This window comes from Pelodiscus sinensis, chromosome 3 (genome assembly GCF_052426305.1).
Source record: "Pelodiscus sinensis isolate ZL-2025 chromosome 3, ASM5242630v1, whole genome shotgun sequence".
Classification (NCBI taxonomy): Eukaryota; Metazoa; Chordata; order Testudines; family Trionychidae; genus Pelodiscus; species Pelodiscus sinensis.
In genome coordinates, this window is record NC_143054.1 from 158337461 (window position 1) to 158363096 (window position 25636).

A 25636-nucleotide genomic window follows, 5' to 3' on the forward strand; every position below is an offset into this window, starting at 1 on the left:
CTGGAACAACTGGGGTTTTGCTGAATCACAGATTTTACCAGACCAGAGCATCCCAGTTTAGAGAAGTTCAACCTGTATCATTTAAGAATTGATATGCGTGGTTTAAAGTATATGAATTGTACAGTGTGTCACCACCACAATGCAGTATGTTAATGTGTATTGTGATGTTAATTCATTTGCCCTAAAATAGTCCTCCAAAAGCTGAAAATCTATCTCACAGGTGGTTTGGAGCATGTCATTTATCTGTACTTCCCATCTTATCTATAAAATGGGGATAATGATACTAATATTTTTTGTAAAGCACTTTGATATTTATGAATGAAAAGTACAATTTAAAAGTTAGGTTTTATCACCTGTGGTTTTTTCATCATATGTGTATTCTCGATCCTTGATTGGGGGCCCTAGGTGCCATCTACCACAATACAGATGACAAACTACATGAATACTGATGGAGTCTGCCATAAAGTAACAAGGTGATCTGAAAAGCAGTTTTCCCCCCTGTTTTTAACCATTTGTAAAGTTGTATGCATTGTTGTGAGGGTACTGGCCCTTTAAGGGTAAAAGCCAGCCCTGGGAGAGGGCTGAGAGAGCTAAGCCCCATATCTGAGGTAGGTACTAGCTAATTAGGATCCAGCTGAGGAGAATATAAATAAAGGGTCCTGGAGGGGAGAAGAGTCAGATTCACTCTTTCTCTAGCTGGGGAGCAGCAGGGACTTAGCTGCCAGGGAACCTAGAGGCTTTCTGACCAAGGGTACGTCTAGACTGGTGACAGAGGCATGTAGATTAGGCTACCAGACATAGGAAAATGAAGCGGCGATTTAAATAATCACTGCTTCATTTAAATTTACATGGCTGCCGCGTTGAGCCGACAGACAGCTGATCAGCTGTTTGTCAGCTCAGCGCGATAGTCTGGATGCGTGGGTGTCGACACTTCTACGAGGTGTACAGCTAGTTTGGATTAGAAGCCTAATCCTAACTAGCTAGTCCGTGCTGCGTGTAGCCGCGCGGCACGGGGTCCGACCCAGCCGGCATTTAAAAATGGCGCCGGCCGGCTTCATGCAAATGAAGCCCGGGAAATTCAAATCCCGGGCTTCATTTGCAACTGCGGATGACTACATTACCCCCGCTAGTTCGAACTAGTGGGGTAGTGTAGACATACCCAGGCTGAATCAGATTAGTCTGTCTCCATTATTCCTTCTAGAATTGTTTCTGTTAAAAGATCTTTGGTGGAAAGGGGCACATTTATTTCTCCAAATCATTTCAAGAGAAAGATCAGATTCAAGCTACTGCTTTTTGAGGGACTTGAAGGCATAGATAAGTACTCTCTGAAGCATGTCCCCCAAGGCTGACTCTTGCACCACCCATATCGCCAGCCCCCTGCCCTGAGCCCCTCCTCACCCCAAGCTCCTACCCTGACTCCTGCTTACCCCCATACCTCTCCCTGCCCTGAGCACCCCATACTTACATTTCTTACAGGTATTGTTGTTGTATTGTACCCTCCCATCCCCCTGACCTAAGCCCCTCTCAGGGAGGTGCAACACAACAGTACCTGTAAGAAACTGAAGTTACTTTCACCCCTGCGTTGTCACTACTTACCAGGATAGAATCTTTTATCTTGAATACATGGCCTACATTTTTTGTCCCTAGACTCTTGTATTTACATTTAGCAGTGTTAAAACACACATAGTTTGTGCACAGCTTACAAGGTAAATTATATGGCTCTGTATCAGTGACCTCTCTTTCATTACTACTTCCCCGTTTTTTGTGTGTAATCTCAAAAGATGTTATACTGTCAAATCTAGTGACTTAAGCCATTGAACACATTTACAATTCTGAGGAACTGACATTTTCAGCCCAATCCCCACTCCCTGAAAGAGGCACCACACTTTTCTCAGCTCCGTGTCTTCTACCAATGCCACAGTTTCCAGCTCTTCAGATAGTAGAATTGAATTTTATCACATATACTTAAATATTACTCCAGACAAGCAGAAATTCAGTGTTACAATCATAGAATCATAGAATGCTAGAACTGGAAGGACCTCGAAAGGTTATCAAGTCCAGTCCCCTACCCTCACCAGAGGACCCTCACCAGAGGACCAAACACCATCTAGATCATCACTGACAGATGTATGACTAACCTGCTCTTAAATACGTTCAATGGTGGTGATTCCACAACATCCCTAGGCAATTTATTCCAGTATTTAACCACCCCAACAGAAAGTTTTTCCTAATGTTCAGCCTACATGCTGCAATTTAAGCCTATTGGTTCTTGTCCTATCATCAGAGGTTAAGAAGAATAATTTTTCTTCCTCTTCCTCTTCTTCATCACACTCTTTTCCATTAACCGACTCTCAGGCAAAAAGGTGGGGGGAGAATGCAGTGCCTCTTATACCATGTCATGGAAACACTCCCTTTTAGGTGCTATCAGGGGAAAAATATCTGACACTGGTACACATGACAAGCTTGTCCACTCCACAATAGGTGTGCATGAGCAACACATCTTGAATAACATAAGTTATAGAACAAGTAACAGGTCTTTTTCTCCATTTTATTGCCCAGATTCATTGCATTAATGTAGAAGCATTTCAGTTGTTTTCCTTGATCTGCACCCAGTTTTCTAGTTGGATTGGATATAGTCCTTTCACTGAGTGTAACACCTGCCTGAGTACTATTCCAGTCAACATTTCCATTCCTCTTCCCCCCTTCATTCTCACACTTTTAACTTGTAATGTTCCATTATCCCTTACTGCATTTTCATTTAGTTAATTTTCTTCTATGGATTGAAGCCAGGTATGGAGATTTCATGAGTTTCTCCCAACCTTCTAGCATAAAGACCTTTTTATCAATCGTTCTAGTCTTGATCTGAGAAGATTCAAACCCCACATACTCAAGAGGATTCCATCAGTTGAAGAATCTTTTTCTGTGAACTCATTATCTCCCTCAAACCTTCCTCACAGCACTAATCCTTGACATTATATAGTTTGTCTCTGCAGTTCTCCAATGAGTCATGTCTGTTCATTACTAGTTAGAGCTTTCTCAGGCTTGCAAAGGCCTTCCATTTATGCTTCCCCAATCAAATTCTAATGATGATACTTCCATCCTGGGTTGGGTTGCTAACATCCAAATATCATCAGACGTGAACATTGTGGCATCAGAAAGATACTCTTCTACATACATATGGTGTTGAATGAAGCTTTGAATAATTCATTTAGTATGTATAAACTTTCTTCATTTGATTCAGATAAAAAAGTATTGGATGTGTTACTTACCCTCCAATTCCACTGATTCTGCAACTTTTAGTGAAGTTCAAGCAAGATTCAGCTTCCATGAGTCTCACTGCACTAGCATGTCCCAGACCATACTGGCTTCTGGATGGTTATTAATACCCTCATAGATCAAACTTTTTCAGAATAATGGGACAGTTCTTTACATGAAGGTGTCATCCTTAGTTTTGGTAGCCTGGAAGTTAACTTCTTGAATCACATTTAGAAATTCTTTTCTTAAATATTTTAGGATATTTTATTAAATAGTAAAAGCTTTCCACTTGAACAGCTTGGAAAAGATTTGATGGTTAACCCCAGAGTCTTAATATTTCACCTTTTTAATGTGATGTACCTTCCATTTTAGATTACTTTCTGTACTTAAAATTCTCAGGATTGTTGATTAGTTCCATTAAAGTGAATCTAGATTCACTAGCATTTGCTTATCATCCTAAGAATGATGGTTTTAATATATTTTTATCCTTTTAAAAGTATTCTTATGTATTTCAGCTAAAAAGGATCCATATGCTCCATTAATTCTGAATGTTGTGTGGTCTAGTTTAATGAAAACCCTGTTTGAACCTTTAGGTAATTGTCCATTAAATCTTCTGTCCTTGAAAATAGTTTTTTAGTAGCAGTATCCTCTGCATAATGTGTGGGTGAAAACTTAGAGGTCTGGTCCTGCCTAAATATTTTTTCTGAAGGATAGGACTTTAGTAAAGCCTTGACCAAGTTTCTTGCCTAAATTTTGTCCAAAAATTCACAATAATAGAGGGGAAAGGTAAAGTTCAGACTGTACCTGGGAAATGTACCTCCAGGTACAGTCTGAACTTTAGCCTTTTGCCTGAATATAAATCTTTTAGGCTTTCTTTAATTATTTGTGGCATCAAAAGTATTAAACAGATTTTCCCTCCTCTGTTTCAAATTGGATTTCAAGATATATTAGATTGAGCTGTCCATTTGCAATTTGGGATCCCCTGTTGGTAGTTAGGGCCCATTTTACAAGAGCCTAAGGTGCATCTGCTGCTTTTTAATGTCTCGGTTTTAGAAATTTGTAAGGCACATGGGCATCTGTCCATACCCCCATGAACAGGCAACTAGAGAAGATGTAGCCTTTGATAAAGTAGTGCCTAGATCTGTCTTTATGCAAAACTTTGAAAAACAGTTCACAAATGGAGGTGCCTATCAATATCCATAAGCAGGAGATGTATGTGGACAAATTAGGTCACTCACTTTATAGTAACTGATGAGTTGTCTATATGTAATAAAAAGTAGTTATTAATGGTTCACAATCATGCTGAAAGGGTATGTAGTCCCCTTTCTAAAGGTGCCTCTGACTTTTTCTGGGAGACTCCTGTGTGCTGCAATCTAGCCCTAAAGACTACAACTCCCATGAGTCCTTGAGGAAACTAGGGGAAGCAGGGCTTGTCCAGTCTGAGGCTCTCCATTTTTGGGAGTGGGGAGCCAGGCTGCTGTGGAGGAGCCTTATATCCTGTCCAGGACCTGTTGTGTTGCAGCTACAGCCTCGGATTGAAAGCCTGCAGTGCTTAGATCTAGCAGGCTGCTGCAGAGGCTATTGATTGCCCTAGAGGGGAAAGACACTGCCTGTGGCTGAAAAGGACTACACAAAAACCAGCACACAGAAGGAGACTGTAAGTAAATGGGCTCTTTGGGAAAGAGCTGCCTGGGACAGCCCTCAGAGATATAGACTGACTCTGGGTCCAAAGAGGCAATGTGTCCACCCCAGTGAACCAGAGCTGCTGGCATTTGGTGGAGCCTGCTCCAGTGGCAGAGGGATTTTGTAGCTGGCTGCTCAGCTTGGACCAACACACACACAACCTGCACAGTGCTGTATCCACACAAGCTGCATACCTTGAAGCGCGCCTACACAAGCGAGTGTCTGGGACTCTGAATCCAGAGTAGTGCACATTCTGGGGTGGGATAAATGGTGGCAGTGCAAATGCCAGCTAGATAAGTTCCTATTACTTCTGTGTACTTTAATCGCATTTATTCAGTGTTAATCTGTTAAACCCTGCTTCTTTAAGTTAAGTAAAGGTGTGTTCATTCTAATGTAATCTATTAGGTGTATGTTATTTATATTTGTTGTCCTGGAGTTAGATCCAGATTATTGCTGGAATAATTTTATTCCTGGAGGCTCCTAAAGCACACCATTAAGTGTGTACAGGGCCAGCCAGATGGAGGCACTGCCATTGTATATTCTTTATGAGCAAGGGACTGCAGCAAGAGGGTGGACAGTGAATCCCCAACTAAACAACATTACTACTGGGGGACTCAGGAGCTCCTTTTTATGTTAAAACCATCAGGTGCCGAGACACATCTGTGAGTGTGACTTGCCCCCGAGTAACCCAGGGATGAAAAAGAGGATTACAGGTATAACAAATGCGATTCCACAAGGGTCTGTTTTGGGACTGGTTCTGTTCAATATCTTCGTCAACAGTTTAGGTATTGGCATAGAGAGTATGGTTATTAAGTTCGCAGATGATACCAAGATGGGATGGGTTTCAAGTGCTCTGGAGAATAGGGTCAAAATTCAAATGATATGGACAAACTAGAGAAATGGTCTGAGGTAAACAGGATAAAATTTAATAAGGAGAATGGCAAAGTACTCTACTTAGGAAGGAACCATCAGTTTCACGCACACAGAATGAGAAATGATTGTCCAGGAAGGAGTACTGCAGAAAAGGATCTAGGGGTCCTAGTGGACCACAAGTTAAACATGAGTCAACAGTGTGTCACTGTTGCAAAAAACCAAACCTGATTCTGGGATGCATTAACAGGAATGTTGTGAGCAAGACATGAGAAGTCATTCTTCTGCTCTACTCTGCACTGATTAGGCCTCAATTGGGGTATTGTGTCCAGATCTGGGCACCACAATTCAAGAAAGACATGGATAAATTGGAGAAGGTCCAGAGAAGAGCAACAAAAATGATTAAAGATCTAGAAAACATGACCTATGAGGGAAGATTGAAAGAACTGGGCTTGTTTAATTTGGAAAAGAGAAAACTGAGAAGGGATAAGATAGGGTATTACAAGAAGGAAGGAGAAAAATTGTTCTCCTTGGACTCTGATGATTCTCCTTGGACTCTGACAAAAAGCAATGGGCTTAAATTGCAGTTAGGGAGGTTTAGGTTGGAGATTGGGAAAAACTTCCTAACTGTCAGGGTGGTTAAACATTGGAATAAATTGCCTAGGGGAATTGTGGAATCTCCATCACATATCTAAGAGCAGGTTGGATAGACATCTATTGAGGATGATATAGACAGTGTTTGGTCCTGCCGTGAAGGCAGAGGACTAGACTTGATGACCTCTTGAGGTCCCTTCCAGTTCTAGGATTCTATGATGCTGTGTATTCCATGACCTGTCCTCCTTTCCCACAATTCAAAGTCCATATAAAATTTTGGCTGGTGAAGGATCTCAGTGGCAGTTGGTCTATCCTGTCCCTTTGTCAGGGGTGGAGAACCCCCATTCCTTGCCTTAGCTTGCCTGGATCTGGTCCCCGAGGCTCGAAGCTATCCTACCAGCATTGGGGAGCCCACACTGGTGCTCCAGTCCCGCAGTCTCCCTGTGGTCCAACTCACAGGGTTGGAGCACTAGCACTAGGTGTTTGCTTCAGGGTGGGAGAAGCTCTGAGCCTCACAGGCTAGAGTCATACAAGCTGGGGAAGTATCCAACTCATGGGCTTTTCCTGGCGGGGAGGAGAATGTGGCTCTACATGCGGGCCCCCCCCGGGCTATAATCACAGCCAATAGGAGAAGCAGGGGGCAATGCCTGTGAACAGCGGGGGACAGAAAGCCATATATGTCTCTGGGGAGCTGCACCAGATAAGCACAGCCTGCTCCTGCAAGGCTGGCCTTAAGCCGATTTGACTGAATCAGGCCCCATGCCCCTGAACCCAGAAGTGCTGGCAAGTTACAGAGCCGGGGGCCCTGCTCCAGCAATATGTGGAGCTGGGTCTCTCACCCGGTTCTGCATGGAGCAGGCCCTGGACCCCCCGCCTCTCCCACCGGTCTCCCCATGCGTCCTCCCACCCCACCCCCACAGCGTCTTCCTTGGCCCCAGACCATCCCTGCTGTGCGCAGCTCAGCGCGGCTCCCCCTAGCTGGCTGCTGCTGCTGCCATGTGCATTACAGGTGGGCGGGGAGGACGCCCGGGCATGACGTGAAGTCATGGCCCAGGATTTTAAAACTCCTCGGAGGCACATTGCAGGGCTGCCTCCAGGTTTGGACTCCAGGGCCTGAGCACAGACTCCAGCCCCACAACATGGAAGGCAGAAGGTAGGGAAGGGGCGGGGGAGGAGGGGTAGGGGGAGCAAAAGAAGGGGGGGAAGGGGCTTTGGCAGAAGGAAAGAGGGAGGGAGAGGGGAAGATGCTTGGGCAGAGGGGCTTGGGGGGAGGGGGAAGAAAGGAGAAGGCATCAAGAGACAGATTGGAGGAGAGACAAATGCCAGGGGGCCAAGTGCAGGAAAAGGGCAGGAGGGGAAGTGTCAGTGGGAGGGGGGACAGGGTGATGCTGGGAAAGGAGAGGAGAGGGGAAGGGCATTGGGGGCTACAGGGGAAGGGGGAGGTGCTGGGAGAAGGCTTGAAAGAAGGGGTGGGCTTGAAAAGGTGGGGATGGAACAAGTCATGTGTGAGGGCACAGAGGGGCAGGAGGGGAACAGGGCAGAGAGTGGTGAGGGGGTGGGCATCAGGAAAAAGAGGGCAAAGGGGGCAGGGGCAGTAAGGGAAGGGGGAGGTACCAGGAGGGTGCAGGGCTAAGGGAAGGTGCAGGTGCCAGGGGATTCTGCGATGAAGCAGAAGGGCAAACATCTGCAGGGGAGGGACCAGCACCAGAGGAGAGAGGCAAGGTGTGTAGAGGGAGGTGTTAGAAGAAGGGATGAGGAGGGGTAGATCACATGATCAGAATGGGGCTACTGGAGGAGTGGGTACGGGGGGCAAGAATGGCTGGTGGAGGGGGGCAGGTCTCAGGAGGGCTGAGGGCAGTGAGAAGGGCAGGAGTCAGGACAGCAGAGGAGGGTGAGGAGTTGGGAGGCAGCAGGCACCAGGGGAGATAAAAGGTAAAGGTTTATAAAATGTTTATTAATAACTTGGTATGCTGCCCACGGCCAGTTTGTTTGCGCCCAGCAGTGCAGTTTGGGTTTATGTGGGGATCAACACGTGGCCAGCAAATGGGAGCCAAAACAAAAAAGTAGTCAGTGTAATGATCTTCTGTTGATATGTGTTTTAGTAGTTACATTCTTGGACTGTCATTGCTCATGAAAAGTGCTGTCACATGAGTAGAAATTGGGTAAATATTGCATTTTATTAATATCAGCAGAACTGACTTAAATGGGGCCTGTGTGTTGTGTAGTCTTGCCTTAATCTTTGTATTCATGCCTGTCAGTGTGAGAGAAGCTATTTGTATGTATTTACTTGCGTATGGAACCACACTAAAGTTGAGGCCCTCAGCATGTTCTGTAACTATCAGTGTGGCCTCTGGGGCTTCCAAGGTTGAGTTGCCCTAGCTCATCCCTGACAGGTGTCTGTCTAACCTGGTCTTAAATATCTCCAGTGATGGAGATTCCACAATCTCCCTAGGCAATTTATTTCAGTGTTGAACCACCCTGATAGGCAGGAAGTTTTTCCTAATGTCCAACCTAAACCTCCCTTGCAGGAGGAATAACGGTAGTTTGATTTAGGAGCTTTAATTCGAACTATCTAGTCCATGCTGTGTGTAGCCGCGGGCAGGTAGTTCGAACTACAGGACATTTAAAAATGGCAGCGCCCGGGAACATGCAAATAAAGCCTGGGATATTTAAATCCCAGGCTTCATTTGCAAGTTTGAATGCCTACATTAACCACCCTAGTTCAAACTAGGGTGGCAGTGTAGACATACCCTTAGATACTTGAAAGCTGCTCTCATGTCCATTTTCGGTCTTCTCTTTTCCAAGGTAAACAAGGCCAATTTCTTCAGGCTTGCCTCATGTCTCATGTTCTCTAGACCTTTCATCATTTGTGTTGATCTTCTCTGGACTTTCTCCAGTTTTTCCACGTTTCCTGAAATGTGGCGCCCAGAACTGGACATGATACTCTAGCTGGGGCCTAGGATAGATGGCTCATTCCCTGCCTAGGGTATGTGAGACTGGGCGGGTTAATTTCCAATCCTCCTGTTTATTCTTTTCCTAAGCCAGGAGGGCACAGTAGTTCTGATGGAGGCTCTGCAGGAAGGCAGCCCACACTGCCCCCTGCCTGAAACCTTGTGCATGTGTTAAACAGATGTCCAGCCCACCCTAGAGGTGACTGCATTTCAGCATGCCTGAAGCAACACTGCACCAGCAATGGACAGGAGAATGGCTCCCGGGCATGGCTTGCTCATGACTGCTTCAGTCCCGTTGATGGGCCTCAGCCTCTTTTCTTCCACTCCTCCACTTTGCAATGGGGCTGTAGACTCTAGGGGAGAGGGGTAGAGGCAGGCAGAAGTGTCTCCCTGCAGCAGATATAGACATGTCTCTGTATTAATCATTCTCTCATTGAAGTTTTTAGCTTTGTAGTAAGTCCTTTTACGTGGAAACTTTGTATTATGTCTTGGTAGAATGGTCCCTAGGACAAGTGAGGCAGAGACTGTCCCTGTGGGGTGAATAAGGTGGGAATGGATAAGGCGGAAGGTGAGCACCTCTGGGCAGTTGCAAAGGTTGGAGAGGGGATGGAAGCCAGATCCAAGATCAATGAGCCCTGGGAAGTGGGCCCATTGAAAGGAGACTGGACCTGTGGATGCCTTGGGGGTCTGAAGCATGGGCCTGCTTTGGGAAGCCCCCTCTTTGAAGGTGAATGTGGCAGCATTGAGACATTACCCAGAAGCAGGCGCCACAGACACTAACTGCAGATTCATGGGACGGCTCTCACAAATCTTGCACATGCATAAGATGATATATCTGCGGGGGGGGGGGGGGGTGGACAGTGGTATATTGAGGGGACCGGAGGGGTCCGTTGCCCCTGGGAGAAAAATAATATAAAATTTAGTTAAAAATAGATGTCACTTTTTAAAAGGAATACCATATCTCCTGCATTTTGTCTATTTTTGTCTCTTTAGGCCCCCAGTTAACATTTTCAAAAGCACTTGAGTGACTAAAGTCATTTTTGAAAATTGGACTTCGAAATCTAAGCTCAGATTTTCAGAGGTAATTAAGCTCCTAAAGAGACAGTTGCCAACTCGGATCTTCAAAGATATCTATCTGATCTTTACACACCTTTGAAAATCTGGTCATAAGTGTCCTAGTCAGTTCTGAACGTGAGATGTAGGAGCCCAGTCCTAATTCCTTCAGGCTTTTTTTTTTTTTTTTTTTTTTTTAATTTGAACATTATCTACACTAATTCCCCTCCTTTCTCTTTCACTATCCAATAAATGCATGGATCAAAATTATAGGTACTTTGTGAATATGCTGACTGACTTGAGAGTGGAAAGATTTCATATTGTCATGTATGATTCCTGGTAACCCATCTAAAATATGAAAAACTAGGTTGATACCTGTTCATATCAGGAGCTGTTGAATTCAGTTCACCATTTGCAGTATCTCATTAGGATGTTTAGTGGAGAAGATATATTTTTTTTAAATTTATACTGTGGGCAAAGCATGGGTTCACAAGAATTCCTCCATTGTTTTACTATGAGTCTCAAAACTTTTGGTGTTTTTCTAAAAGCCTGGAGTCAATTGATTATGTAGGAATCTCAGCTTTCATTTAAAAAAGTTCTCTATACTTCTGGGCCTTATAGCTAAGGAGGAAAGCTTTAAAATGTGAACCCTAAATACTCAAGAAACAAAAGGCCAATAAAAATCCAACATGTTTTATTTTTAAAAAAATCTTATGATTTGTAGACCATTCTCATAACTTTGTGTAGGTGTTCCTTGTGATTTTTGGGTTGGCAATACTGCTCCTTGATTGGTGAATTTAGAGGTCTTTCCCTTCAGGTTCCCTTTCCACCCTCCTTTTTTGTCACAGGTCCTCAGAGAATCATAGAGACAATGGAGAGTAGGGTGAGTCCATGACTATGGTTAATGACTGATCAGGGTGACTAACTATTATCAGGCTGTGGTCTGAATGAGCTATCTACTGCAATCTGTTAATCAACTGTAGGAAAAGGCTTCACCAGCAGATCTTATTTATATAGACAACCTACTTTGCCACAGAGATCAGTAGACACACTTGCTGTGTCAAGGTGATCAATTTTGGCTCTTTTGGGTTGAAATTCACTTAAGACTTAGAGCCGGGAGAATGAAATGTTGTTATCCATATTGTATGATTAAAAGGTAAAAGACCTAAACTTAATATGACCTGTCTTAGGGTCTACCATAACTTGAACACTAAGCAGACGATAGTGTGTCACAGCTAACTGAAAGTCACAGAAGATGGAAATAGGTTTTATTTCTGGTGGTGTAGAGTCTATTTGGGAGTCCTGAATTATATCTGATGCTTTACATCTAGTACTTAAAGGCAGAGCTGACTAGAATCAGTTGAGAGTCCTTGTCTCAGTGATCGCTTAAGCAAAAATCATTGATAAAATCTTGTGTAGACTGGATCACTAAGGACTGGAATTTGACCACACAACTGACACTTTCTTAACAAAGACTCCATTTTTTCTATTTAAAAAGTAAATCAATGTAACAGAAAACTGCAATACGCTCTGGTAACTTTTTAAAAATCAAACTTTAAACTTTATTGAAAAAATTGGATAGTTTGCAATTGAAAATATTTGACCTACGCTTTAGGCAACTCATTTAATTTTGTGTAAAATTTTGCATGATAAAGGATCTTTTTTTTTAAATGTTCAACTATATTGATATACATTTTGATCAGATCTACTTCTGATGTGATATTTGTGTGTGGGTGTGGTTTGTTGTGTGGGTGGGTTTTTTTTGTTTGTTTTTGTTCACCAAAAAATCCTGGGTGGTGGGGCCCTGCCAAAACGGTTTGAATTGGGCCCCGCACTTCCTAAAGCCGGCTCTGCGCTCCTGCACATAACTTCCCACCCGACCCACTACCCCAACCTCCTCCTGCACCTTACCTCCCACTCCTGAACTCATCCCCCAAGTCCCTCTGCACTTTTGACCCCTTTCCCCACTTCTGACCCCCCTCCCCATCCCCAGTACACTCCTGCACCCTACCTCCCACCCAGACTCCCTACCTTCCTCCAGATCCCCCACCCCAGCACAGTCCTGCACCCCTAGACCATGTATTCCCACTTCGCTCCTGACCCCCCTTCCTCAATTCCCCTTCTGACCCTCTTCCCCAATTTCCATCCCTTTCTGCCCAGCTCTCCCCCTCCTGCTCCTATACCCTACCACCCTCTGATAGTCCTCAATCACCAACTCCCTCCTGCATCCTCCCTCCCGCCCAGACCTTACACTCCAAGCCTGCTTCTTAGCAGCTCCCTCCCATACACTGAACTCATTTTTTGCTGTACCCCAGAGTCTAGGGGACACCACCAAATCTATTAGGCTAGGTCCTAGGGTTTGGCACAGAGGGCTTCTGAATTGGGGGCCACACTGGTGAGAGTGTTGGTTGGTTTGTTTTGTTTTTGTGCATCTCACTTTTGTGCATCTGACTGATTTTCCTTTGGACCCGAGAAAGATTCCCCACCCCTGCTTTATGTCCTCTGGGAAGGTGAGGCAGGATGGGTGTATTCAGTGAGCATGTGTGGACTGTAGCAAATTTCTAGGAAGAAAAAAATACCATGAATGTCATAGGTATTGAAAGCACAGCTTGAACAACATCAGTTACTATCAGTTAACTTCTTTTTTTCTTCCATTTTGCTCTAACCATTATATGTTTCTGTCACACACAAATTCACTCCCTGTTTAAATTTCTTTACTGATTATGGATTTCTTGTATTCAACTCACTGTCCTCACAGCCCTGCATTGAATTTAAATTCATTGTCTTCACATTTCATGCTTTATGTAACTCTACCCTTGTCTACATTGCACTTTTCTGTCATCTCGAACTATTCTTCCATGTAGGGGCTTGCACTCTGAGGGTATGTCTAGATTACAGGCTTTTGTCGACAGAAGTTCTGTCGACAAATACTGTTGACAAAGCTTCTGTCGACAAAGAGCATCTAGACTACATCCAGTTCTGTCGACAAAGCAAGTTGCTTTGTCGACATGACAGTGTAGACGAAAAGGACAGTGTAGATTCAATAATCATAGAATCATAGAATAATAGGACTGGAAGGGACCTCGAGAGGTCATCGAGTCCAGTCCCCCGCCCTCAAGGCAGGACCAAGCTCCATCTACACCATCCCTGACAGATGTCTATCTAACCTGTTCTTAAATATCTCCAGAGAGGGAGATTCCACCACCTCCCTTGGCAATTTATTCCAATATTTGACCATCCTGACAGTTAGGAATTTTTTCCTAATGTCCAATCTAAACCTCCCCTGCTGCAGTTTAAGCCCATTACTCCTTGTCCTGTCCTCAGAAACCAAGAGGAACAAATTTTCTCCTTCCTCCTTGTGACACCCTTTTAGATATTTGAAAACCGCTATCATGTCCCCCCTTAATCTTCTTTTTTCCAAACTAAACAAGCCCAGTTCATGAAGCCTGGCTTCATAGGTCATGTTCTCTAGACCTTTAATCATTCTTGTCGCTCTTCTCTGTACCCTTTCCAATTTCTCCACATCTTTCTTGAAATGTGGCGCCCAGAACTGGACACAGTACTCCAGCTGAGGCCTAACTAGTGCAGAGTAGAGCGGCAGAATGACTTCATGAGTTTTGCTTACAACACACCTGTTGATACAACCTAGAATCATATTTGCTTTTTTTGCAACAGCATCACACTGTTGACTCATATTCAACTTGTGGTCCACTATGACCCCTAGATCCCTTTCTGCCATGCTCCTTCCTAGACAGTAGCTTCCCATCTTGTATGTATGGAACTGATTGTTCCTTCCTAAGTGGAGCACTTTGCATTTCTCTTTATTAAACCTCATCCTGTTTACCTCTGACCATTTCTCTAACTTGCTAAGGTCATTTTGAATTATGTCCCTATCCTCCAAAGAAGTCGCAACCCCACCCAGTTTGGTATCATCTGCAAACTTAATAAGCGTACTCTCTATCCCAATATCTACATCATTGATGAAGACATTGAACAGTACGGGTCCCAAAACAGACCCTTGAGGAACTCCACTTGTTATCCCTTTCCAGCAGGATTTAGAACCGTTAACAACAACTCTCTGACTACGGTTATCCAGCCAATTATGCACCCACCTTATCGTGGCCCTATCTAAGTTATATTTGCCTAGTTTATCAATAAGAATATCATGCGAGACCGTATCAAATGCCTTACTAAAGTCTAGGTATATGACATCCACCGCTTCTCCCTTATCCACAAGGCTCGTTATCTTATCAAAGAAAGCTATCAGATTAGTTTGGCATGACTTGTTCTTCACAAACCCATGCTGGCTATTCCCTATCACTTTATTACCTTCCAAGTGTTTGCATATGATTTCCTTAATTACCTGCTCCATTATCTTCCCTGGGACAGACGTTAAACTGACCGGTCTATAGTTTCCTGGGTTGTTCTTATTCCCCTTTTTATAGATGGGCACAATATTTGCCCTTTTCCAGTCTTCTGGAATCTCCCCTGTCTGCCATGATTTTTCAAAGATCATAGCTAAAGGCTCAGGTACCTCCTCTATCAGCTCCTTGAGTATCCTGGGATACATTTCATCAGGACCTGGTGACTTGCTGACATCTAACTTTCCTAAGTGATTTTTAACTTGTTCTTTGTGTATCCTATCTTCTAAACTTACCCTCTCTCTGCTTGTATTCACTACGTTAGGCACACCTCCAGACTTCTCGGTGAATACCGAAACAAAGAAGTCATTGAGCATCTCCGCCATTTCCAAGTTTCCTGTTACTGCTTCTCCCTCCTCACTAAGCAGTGGGCCTACCCTGTCCTTGGTCTTCCTCTTGCTTTTAATGTATTTATAAAAGGTCTTCTTGTTTCCCTTTATGCCTGTAGCTAGTTTGATCTCATTTTGTCCCTTTGCCTTTCTAATCTTGCCCCTGCATTCCCGTGTTGCTTGCCTATATTCATCCTTTGTTAGTTGTCCTAGTTTCCATTTTTTATATGACTCCTTTTTTTATTTTGAGACCGTGCAAGATCTCCTTGTTAAGCCAAGCTGGTCTTTTGCCATATTTTCTATCTTTCCTACACAGCGGAATTGTTTGCTTTTGGGCCCTTAACAACGTCCCTTTGAAATACTTCCAACTCTCCTCAGTTGTTTTTCCCTTCAGTCTTGCTTCCCATGGGACCTTACCTACAAGTTCTCTGAGCTTATCAAAATCTGCCTTCCTGAAATCCATTACCTCAATTGTGCTGGTCTCCCTTCTACCTTTCCTTAAGATCATGAACTCTATTATTTCGTGATCACTGTCCCCTATACTGTCTTCCACTTTCAAGTTCTCAACTAGTTCCTCCCTATTTGTTAAAACCAAATCCAGAACAGCTTCTCCTCTGGTAGCTTTTTCAACCTTCTGAAACAGAAAGTTGTCTCCAATGCAGTCCAGAAACTTATTGGATAGCCTGTGCCTCGCTGTGTTAGTTTCCCAACATATGTCTGGATAGTTGAAGTCCCCCATCACCACCAAATCTTGGGCTTTGGATAGTTTTGTTAATTGTTTAAAAAAGGCCTCATCCACCTCTTCCACCTGGCTAGGTGGCCTGTAGTAGACTCCTAGCATGATATCACCCTCGTTTTTTACCCCTTTTAGCTTAACCCAGAGACTCTCTACACAGCTATCTCCTACGTTCATCTCCACTTCAGTCCAAGTGTGTACATTTTTAATATACAAAGCAACCCCTCCTCCCTTTTTTCCCTGTCTGTCCTTCCTGAGCAAGCCGTACCCTTCCATACCAACATTCCAATCATGCGTCCCATCCCACCAGGTTTCTGTAATACCAATGATATCATAGTTGTATTTATTGGTTAGCAATTCCAGTTCTTCCTGCTTATTACCCATACTTCTCGCATTTGTATATAGGCATCTAAGATACTGATTTGATCTTGCCTCCCTGTTGTGCCCTGACCCTCCTTTCTCCTTGCCATTATAGGCCGTAGTCCCCCCCATTTCCCACCCATCTCCCAGTCCCGCACATGCAGCACTTACCTGTGGGCTTTGCTCACCTGCCCCCGACAAACCTAGTTTAAAGCCCTCCTCACAAGGTTAGCCAGTCTGTGTCCAAACAAGGCCTTCCCGCTCATGGAAAGGTGAACTCCATCTCCGCCTAGCAGTCTTTCCTGGAAGAGCACCCCGTGATCAAGGAAGCCGAATCCCTCCTGGCGACACCATCGTCGCAGCCAGGCATTCACCTCCAGGATGCACCTCTCTCTGCCCGGGCCCCTACCTTTGACAGGAAGGATAGAAGAGAATACCACCTGCGCTCCAAACTCCTTCACCAGTACTCCCAAAGCCCTGTAGTCACACTTGATCCGCTCAGTGTCACACCTGGCAGTATCATTTGTGCCCACGTGGATGAGTAGCATGGGGTAGTAGTCAGAGGGCCGGATAATCCTCGACAATGCCTCCGTAAATCTCGGATACGGGCCCCTGGCAGACAGCATACCTCTCGAGATGAGCTGTCAGGGCGACAGATGGGTGCCTCCGTTCCCCTCAGAAGAGAGTCTCCAACCACCACTACCCTACGTTTCCTCCTCGCAGTGGTGTCAGGAGACTGCTCAACCTTGGTGGTGCAAGGCCTGTTCTCCTCCACTGTGGGGGGTGACTCCTTGTCTCCTGCTGAAAGTAAAGTGTAACGGTTATGTAACACAGTGGGAGGGTTAGGAGCAGGGGTGGAACACTGCCTGCTGCCGGAAGTAACCAGCTGCCAGTGCTCACCCTCCACCACTGCCTCCTCCATAAGTGGCTGGTCAACAGTCCCACATCCTAGGACAGCGACCTCCGTGGACTCCACAGGAATACTGTCCAGGAATTCCTCATGGCTTCGAATGCTCCTCAGCCTGGCCACCTCCTCCTGTAGCTCTCCCACCTGCTGCCTGAGAGATTCCACCAGCAGGCACCTTTCACAACGGTTGTCTCCCCCAGCCTGGAGATCACTCAGTGGGAATTGCAAGCCACAAATACAGCAAGACCACACCAGGACCTGAACTCAGCGGCAGAACTCAGCGGCAATGTAGACGCAGGTATAGTTTTGTCGACAAAACTGTAGTCTGTAGTCTAGACACACCCTGACAGTTGTTCTTTCTCTTGTATTCCTTTTTCATTTGGGGGCTTAGTGTTCTCTTGGAGGATGGGTTAGAGTGACAAATGAGCTCGTGTCTAACTGCTAGGTTCTCTTTCACTGCTCATGATATTCATTCGTTACTTTAGGTGGACAGATCTCGCACATATTCTTTGGATGAGTTTTGTGAGGAGCAGTATCAACAGAATAAAGAAGCACTTCATCAGCTACAGGCTTTCAGAGAGAAAGTCATTAAGGCCATTCAAAGTACTTTTTTAAAGGTAATAACTGAAGATCTTTTGCTATTTTTACTTTTCTGGTTTTATCCTGATTTTTTTCCTATTCAATTTCTATTAAAAAACTATTAGGCATGTGCAATATTAGAAGAGAAGGTACCTCTGTATGCAAACAAAAAATTAAACAGAAGCGTTACTTAAAAATGCAGAAAAATAGTTTAAAAAAGTGGACTGTTACAAAATGTGATGAATGTGATATAGAAGGGATTTAAAGCATACTTGTCTGAATTTATTTTTACTAACATTACAGGTGGCAGAAATGAAGGGAGCTCAAAGTCTTTTTCAGTCTGTGCCAACTCACAAGGAAGAAAATCCAAAATATGCTAAGATAAGTGAATGGCGTCAAATGATGAAACGCTTTTCAAAATTTCTTCAGCTAGTGGACAAGATCTTCCAAGAACTGCTCCGTAAACTAGTGCACAATGCTGTTCAATTGCTATTAGAGTTATTTAAGGGTTCCAACGATGTGACCAATCCAGATGAAAAGAAGAATGAAAACCTTATAAGGTTGTTTCTTTTACTATTAGTTTTGAGAACTGATCTAAATCATTTTAATTTCATTGTATTTTCTGAAAGTAATGTAATTTTTTATTTTGTTCCACTTTTATATGGTGTTTGTGGACCATCAATTTCATCTACATAGCTTTCAGGGCCTCTGCACACATGATTTGCTTATGTGTGGATACTGAGATTTGACTCTTAATATTATTATTAATGGAGACATCAGTATAGTAAGTGGCAGATCCATGAGTCTTAGACCCAGGCCTGGGAAGGAGCTCAAGAGCTCCAGCGAGAGTAGGCTGCCAGATTTGGAGGTTGTGCAGTATGCCCCTCTTGGTTCCAATGCTCTGCTCTTTACCTGTCCTTGGATTTCTTCTCTATTTAGGGCCCAGATATAAATTCTCACAGCACTGTGGCTTTTTTTGAGTAAAGTTGATTGCTAATTTGACTCCTGAAATGCTGAGAATAAGTATCACCGATCTAACATAAGTTTACCTGAAAAATAGATATTTACTTAAAAAAATGTTACAAATATTTTAATGAGGATGCTTTAGTATTGAAAGATAATAAATAATTGTTTTCTGCTTAATCTGTAAAAAACAATTTAGTTTTCTTTGATTCATTTTGCTAATCCAGAATTTATAAGAACATTCTTATGAGACCATCTGGACTGTTTGATGCAGAATACAATTTTGTAGGAGCAGATAAAGAATTAATTGGAGATTTTGAGAGAGCATCTGAAGAACCATCTTGCCATTCAAGGGTGGACAGGCTTTTAAAACCTGAAATATTTACTGTAGCTGACATTGACAAGGTAAATGGACAAGCCTCCAAAAATAGGAATTTTCTTTGAGTGCTTGACATACATATTCCACTGTAAATATGTGTGCTTCTGAGTGCACTTGAGCTGGAGGATTCTATTGATCAATACCCATCAAGGTGGTGCACGCTCCATGAGTGACCTCATTCATCTAACAGTGGACATAAAGGACAGGGTTATCCCATCTATCTTGTATTTCCGTCTGACCACCTGTTGCTAAAAATGTGAGCTTCAAATGACACCTTGTGCTCACTGTTTTCCTGTGCTCATCAGTAGCTTTTCTTGTGTACATACTTGTTAGTGTAGTCGTTAGTACAGTAATTACTCGTTTAACACGTGCCTGCTTAACACATTTTCGCAATAGCACCATTTTTTTTCAGGGAACGTTTTTCAAATAAAACGACTGTACCCGAAATAACACCAAAATAATCAAGTGGCGAACTACTTGGCGTGGAGGTATAAGTTGGTAAAAACAGTAGTAATACGCATGAGCGGATGAATACATGTGGTCACAGCGCTCCTCCACTCACGTGTTTCTTTGTTTTTTAACAAACCATGGCAACTTGTGTTGCTAGTTATCTTGTGTTGCTAGATATCTAATGTTGACGTTGACGACCCAGCACTAACAAAAAATTGGCTTTGCCACCACCATCTTAAATTCAACCCTCACCTTTTCCATTATTTTGAATGGGAAAATTGACCCCCACATAGCACGTTTTCGCTTAGCACAGACATTTTCAGAAATGCATCTATAAATGAGGAATTACAGTATATATTATTTCGTTTGATGTCTTTTAATAGAAGATTTGTTATTTTGTTTCTAAAGTGGTACTCCAGTATTGACTTAGCCATGTTAAAACTTGGGGACTTACACAACTACTAGTCATGCAAGGTAGTTATACCTACTAATGATGGGCATATTAGATGCCTGATCTAATAATGGCTTAGGTGAAGGTCCTGTTAGGGACATGTGCTTGTTGTACATGCTTCTCTAGATAATGCAAAACCCAGGGAGGCTTGTCTGAGAGGACAGTGTATGGAGAGTCACATACATCCAGTCTAATGATCCCAGCCAGCCTGAAACGGATCAAGTGAAGCACAACATCTTTTGAAGTACTTCAGCAGCTACAGTTTCATATGTTCACTGAGGTACTTGTCCTCTGGCAGATAGACCTTCAGATGACTGGAGAAAAGTAGCACTGTTCCCTTGCCTGGGTACATCATTGAAAACTCCTAGGACTTTGAGCTCAGTAGAAAACAGTGGACCCAAAAAGGGCTCTTGGAGCACTTGTGGCTCTGATCCATCTTACTCTCAGGGAAGAAAGTACCTTGTACGTTGACTAGTACTGAGCTGGTACCATTCATATCAAAGTATTTGGTACTAGAACTATTGATTCCACTTGGTTATCAATGAAGCTTCTACTCTTCCCCCACATTGCTCCTTTGGTAGTTATAACCTAAGTTCCCTGTTAGCTGTATGGCAGGGTGACCATACAGTTGGTAATTGAGCCCTGCCCAGAGGTTTAGGGCTGCTGTACAGGGAGCTTCCTCGTGCCCTCTGCATCAGAATCTCTCTGCTCCAGACAATGAGCTTGCTGGTAGGGGAGAGGACATAAGGAGGAGGGAGTAAGTACATGTCTGGGATAGGAGGGGCCAGAGGGGAGGGGAGTTAGGAGTGTGCAGTAAGTGCATGTCTGTGAGAGGAGAGGTTTGATTAGAGTTGTGATTACAGCAGCTGGGTTTGTCTGCAGCTTCCTGTGAGGAAACCCAGCATGCTCCTTTAGTTTCTTGGTCTGGGAGAGAGGGAGCAGATTGTGCAGGTGTAGGTGGGGGAAATACGGGGTGGGTTAGTGCTGGCATCTGTGCAATGAGGTGGAGACAGAGGGCAGTTTGTTTGGAGTGTCTTAACTTGCTTCCATCTGGGCTTCAGGCAGCAAGAATTAAACCCTGTCTGTCTCAGCATAGCAGCCCTAGTTGGGCTGCAGACATAGGAACCTCTCCTGGGCTGGGGTAGGTTGTTTTCGTGGTGCCAAAATTTCAGCTTGGTTAAAAGCTTTTAGTCTTCTTTTGAATACTGGAACAAAAGGCCTAGCTCATGACTTATGCATGATTAAATTTCAGACAAAGTTTACATAGGTGTTAATGGCTTAAGATAAGAAAGGAAAGGATTCTTTTAACAGTGGTTTTTTTAAGTGTTATAGATATCTGCAAACTCCTATCTTAATGATTTTTTAAAAATTCTGTGTCACTAGTTAATATATAGTAAATGGGTTAAAAGTGGAAGAACTTTGCCGTGGTTTCTGTTTAATTTATTTGGCCTTCAGTTGGATTCTGGACAAGTTCTCTCGCTCATTGTTTTACAGATCTCTGTTTCATTTGCATGTCATGGATCCTAAACATTCCCCAGAGAAAGTGTATATGCCTTTTACTCTCCTTTCCAGTGCCAGTAAATATTATATTACTATTTTCAAGGAGAGTGTGACTATTTCTAGTTGACTTATAGATTCAGTTAGCATCTTAAAGCTGTGCATCTTTTTTAGACTTTTATTTAATGGCCATGTCTCTGATTTATTTATATAGCTATTTGCCGTATGCCCCTTTTTGGTATGTTTACCAGCTTGAGTTGTTAGAATGGTAATACATGTACTCTAAAGGTAGTGTTACTTTTCTTTATTTAATTTCATATGAAATAAACATCTTAAGCATCTGAGGTTCTAAACAGACCCATAAAAGTGGATAAGTACTACCATTATAAATTTAAGAAACAAATTAGGCTCAGAAAGTGACTTGTTCAAATCAAGGACAGAATTGGTAATAAAATTCACATCTGATAGCTAGTCCTTATGTGTAATGGTTAATCATTTCATCCTATCATCTCCATATCGGAAGTGCTGTCTCTGTTTGTATCTGGTATAATTATTTCTAATGTTCATACACCTGCTTTTTAATTAACACTTTTACACTGATGATAATCAGTAATCTCCTTCGGCTCTTGGTTTTAGGATCAGAGTTTTATTTTCTTTCCACTGTATAGTATGTTCACACAACTGATATTTATAATTTATGCTGTTTAGTGTGTGATATGTGATTTTATTTTGTTTTGGTATACAGTTGGCAAGTAAAATGTTATAGTAAATATTTTTAATTTGGCTTTGTAGTTTAATAATTTTTTTAATCTATTTAGGTGCTGGAAGATGTAAAAAAGCAACTGGAAGGAGAGCAACAATACGCACCAGTATTTGAAGTAAATATAGGTCTAAGAATTCCTTTAGAAAATTTTAATGATAGGGGCAGCCATCAGGAGGATGATCTGGAGTCCTGTGAGATGGAAGATGATTATTATTTTTCACTGACCTCGATAGAACTTCTGAAGCAAAGGCTGAAAGACAATGATAATGACAATTTGAAAAATTGGACCCAGAGTAACAGTAAATGGGCATGTGAGGAGTTATCAGAAAATACAAAGAAACGAGAGACATTTAAATTCAGTCAAGGAAAAACTGCCCTTTTTGGTAAGATAAAGAGTCCTTTAGCAGGAAAGAGAAGTTACATATAAACCATTAGTGAAATAAGATTTAGAATATATCCAGTAGCACAGCAGTGATTGAATATTATGTAAACGTTAGTGTTTTTACAAGTAGTAATAACATATTAATTTAAAGATTACTGTATTTTCTGGTCTACTAGTGACTAATGAAGTGCATTTAATCTCTAAGTAACTTTTTATTTTAAAAAATCATTTCCATCTGTTAAGTACTGTGTGTGAGAGAGAATCTAAGAGCTAATCCACTGGTTTTTTTAAGTCACTGCTATAAGACATCTCATAATTGGTTATGACTCCACATAACACCAATGGAAACATGGGGAATAAAAAATGACGTTTTTGTGAAGAGGATGAGCAATCTGTTGATTAAGCTTAATTTTTATAGTGGGATAGCATCTTCTGGAAATGTTAGATTCTCCGTTGGGAACTTTCTAGAAGCTAAAACTATGCCTTTCACAAACTTCTTACCACATGGATTGTGGAAAATAACTGGCTAGTCAATAATACGGGGCAGACTGCTCCTGGATGTTCCTCATGTGCATCTGTCTCTTGAGAATGTTTGCTGTCTTTTTCTAAGTGTCAGGTTTGGCAAGAATTAAATAATTCATAAAGACAGGCACATGCTAATGATTCTAAAAGTTCCTCAGATACTTCAACCAGCATCTGAAGATGTGGCTTTGAGAATATTGACAGACAGCTGAAACTGGATGAGTTAGTCAGATTCATCTTAAAGTTCTTCATCAGTCAGAATTCAATTTGCTTTGATACAGAGGGGGAACTCCCCAAAAAGGCCTAATGTCTTTCTAGACAGTGGAATAAGTCCTTGTTCTGAAGCAAGTCATTGGCAACTTTCTGCTCTGGAGCACAATCCCACCTAGTACAAGGACTGGACTGAAATTGTAAAGGACAAAATTATGGCACCTTCGAATAGAGGTACTGCTTCTCTGGCACTAAATCCTCATTGCTACTGCTCGATCCACCATCTTCTGCTTCAACAACTTGAGTTAAATAAATGACTCCATCTCTCTGTTTGGTTCTAAAAAACCTTCCTCTGCTTTCAGCACCAGAATTACTTCTTTCCAGACTTCAATACTTTGTACCAGGACTTCATTTGCTTTTGATATCACTATGGAACCCCCTTTTTCCCCCCATTTCTAGTAAGGGTTTAGCCAGATTGGCTCTGGTACAGTCACTGAGTAGAAAGGCAGGTCATCACATTCTTCTCCAATATAAGAGGTCCCCTGCTTGGGGATCTGGGATAAGAATCCTTAGGGTTGGAAAAGGACTATGAGAGAGAAACTTTCTGCCTGAGCAAAATATCAGGAGTCTCCAGGATTTCTTGCCATTTCTATATGAGAGACTATTCCCCTATGCTCACTGGTGCTCTGCCTCTTGAGGATCAGTATAGAGCAATATGCGATCTCACAGTGGCAATACTGGACCCCAAAAGATCTGTAGCATTATCACTCTATTACCCACCTCACAGCACAAAGGATCAAAGCAGATCTACTATACTCAAATGGTGGCAGAGAAGCTTTTTCAGTCTTCTTAGAAATCATAGCTCCAGCAGTATGCAGATGATGATAAATGAGAGCAGGAATTGTCTACACCTGTGTAATTTTCTTCTTTACTGGATGATGTGGTCATTCTAGTTTCCCTACCTTGAGGCCCTCCAGAATTTACTAAAGAGAGTGGTAGAATCACTTCTGTTTCCCTGAAAGTTGTCTAGGAAGAACCACACAAACTGTTGGTCATTTTGTGTAAGGTTAGTCCTCAGAAGAGTGGTGCTTTTTTTTTTAAAAAAAAATGAGGACATTCTCAAATCTTCCAGGCGTCTCTGGCAAACTCATGCCATGATCCCACCAGTCTACAGTTGGTCTCAGAAAAGATAGTTAATTCCTGTGAAGGGGTTAGAATACTCAATTTTTCACCTACCTCCCAACTCATTGATGGGATCTTATAGACATCAAGAATAGCTGACAGAAATGACTTTTGTGTGTCAATGTTTTAAATATCCATTTGCTGAATTTAAAGTCTCATATACTAATGTACTTATTTAAAAAGTCTTAACAGAGTGAGAGGATTATTCTAAGAGGGGTGGGCGAGATTCTGTGGCCTGCACTGTGCAGGGGGTCAGACTAGATGATCATAATGGTCCCTTCTGACCTTAAAGTCTATGAGTCTATGAGTCTATGAACATTCTTCAAAGTCTGAATCAGCCTCCAATTCACCAAATAGTTAATTAAACTTGTCTTCAGTTATGGCTGCTTCTGCATTGTCATTGTAGATGTCAGCAGTATCGTCTTCAGACATAGATTTTTTATTATCCGCCTCCCTTGAATCAACAGCAAATATGGTGTCATCTTCTGATCCATCAACCACATTGCTGATCTAGAAAAAATCATTTAGGAAATGCTGTAATTTCTGAGGGGATGAACTCTCATGCCACCTTGACCAGATTAAATTTCTGGCTTCTTCAGATTCCTGCCTTTGTCAACTTCACCATGCTGGAGCATATCCAGACCGACCACATTTTGTATGGCCTGTCCTTAGAGGGTTTGTTTGGGCAGATATCAAGTGGTTATATAACAGAAGTTAAGCCTCCAGCTACTGCACCCAAAGTAATTTAATTTTTTTTTGTTTCATCTTATCCCTCTTTTGTGCCCTGAACATGTCTCAAAGGATCATAACAGGTTTCTGAGAAGTGCTCCTGGTCTCTTATTCCACATTTTTTTCCAGTCATTCAGTAGTTCCACTTTCATCCATCCATCCCTTTTCCTACGTGCATCCAATGACACCCACAGGAAATTTCAGGTTTTCAGGCAAGGTTTTACTTTTAATAATAACAGGAGAGAGCTTTGATCCATTGGCCAAATGTGATAAAACCACTGTAAAATAGATTTTTCATGACCAGTGGTTTAAAGTAAAACTTTATTCACCAATACCAGTTACTGTTTGTTGCTCAGGAGATCAAATATCA

General features: G+C 42.6%; 1 protein-coding gene across 1 annotated transcript in view; it reads left to right on the plus strand.

The window, feature by feature from the left end:
* DNAH14 (dynein axonemal heavy chain 14) overlaps window positions 1-25636 on the plus strand; it is a 605515-nt gene that overhangs the window by 120320 nt on the left and 459559 nt on the right. The window contains exons 11-14 of the mRNA XM_075925276.2: window positions 17645-17776; window positions 18042-18298; window positions 18929-19106; window positions 22297-22624. Coding sequence (XP_075781391.2) covers window positions 17645-17776; window positions 18042-18298; window positions 18929-19106; window positions 22297-22624 — 895 coding nt within the window. The remainder of the gene's footprint in view (window positions 1-17644; window positions 17777-18041; window positions 18299-18928; window positions 19107-22296; window positions 22625-25636) is intronic.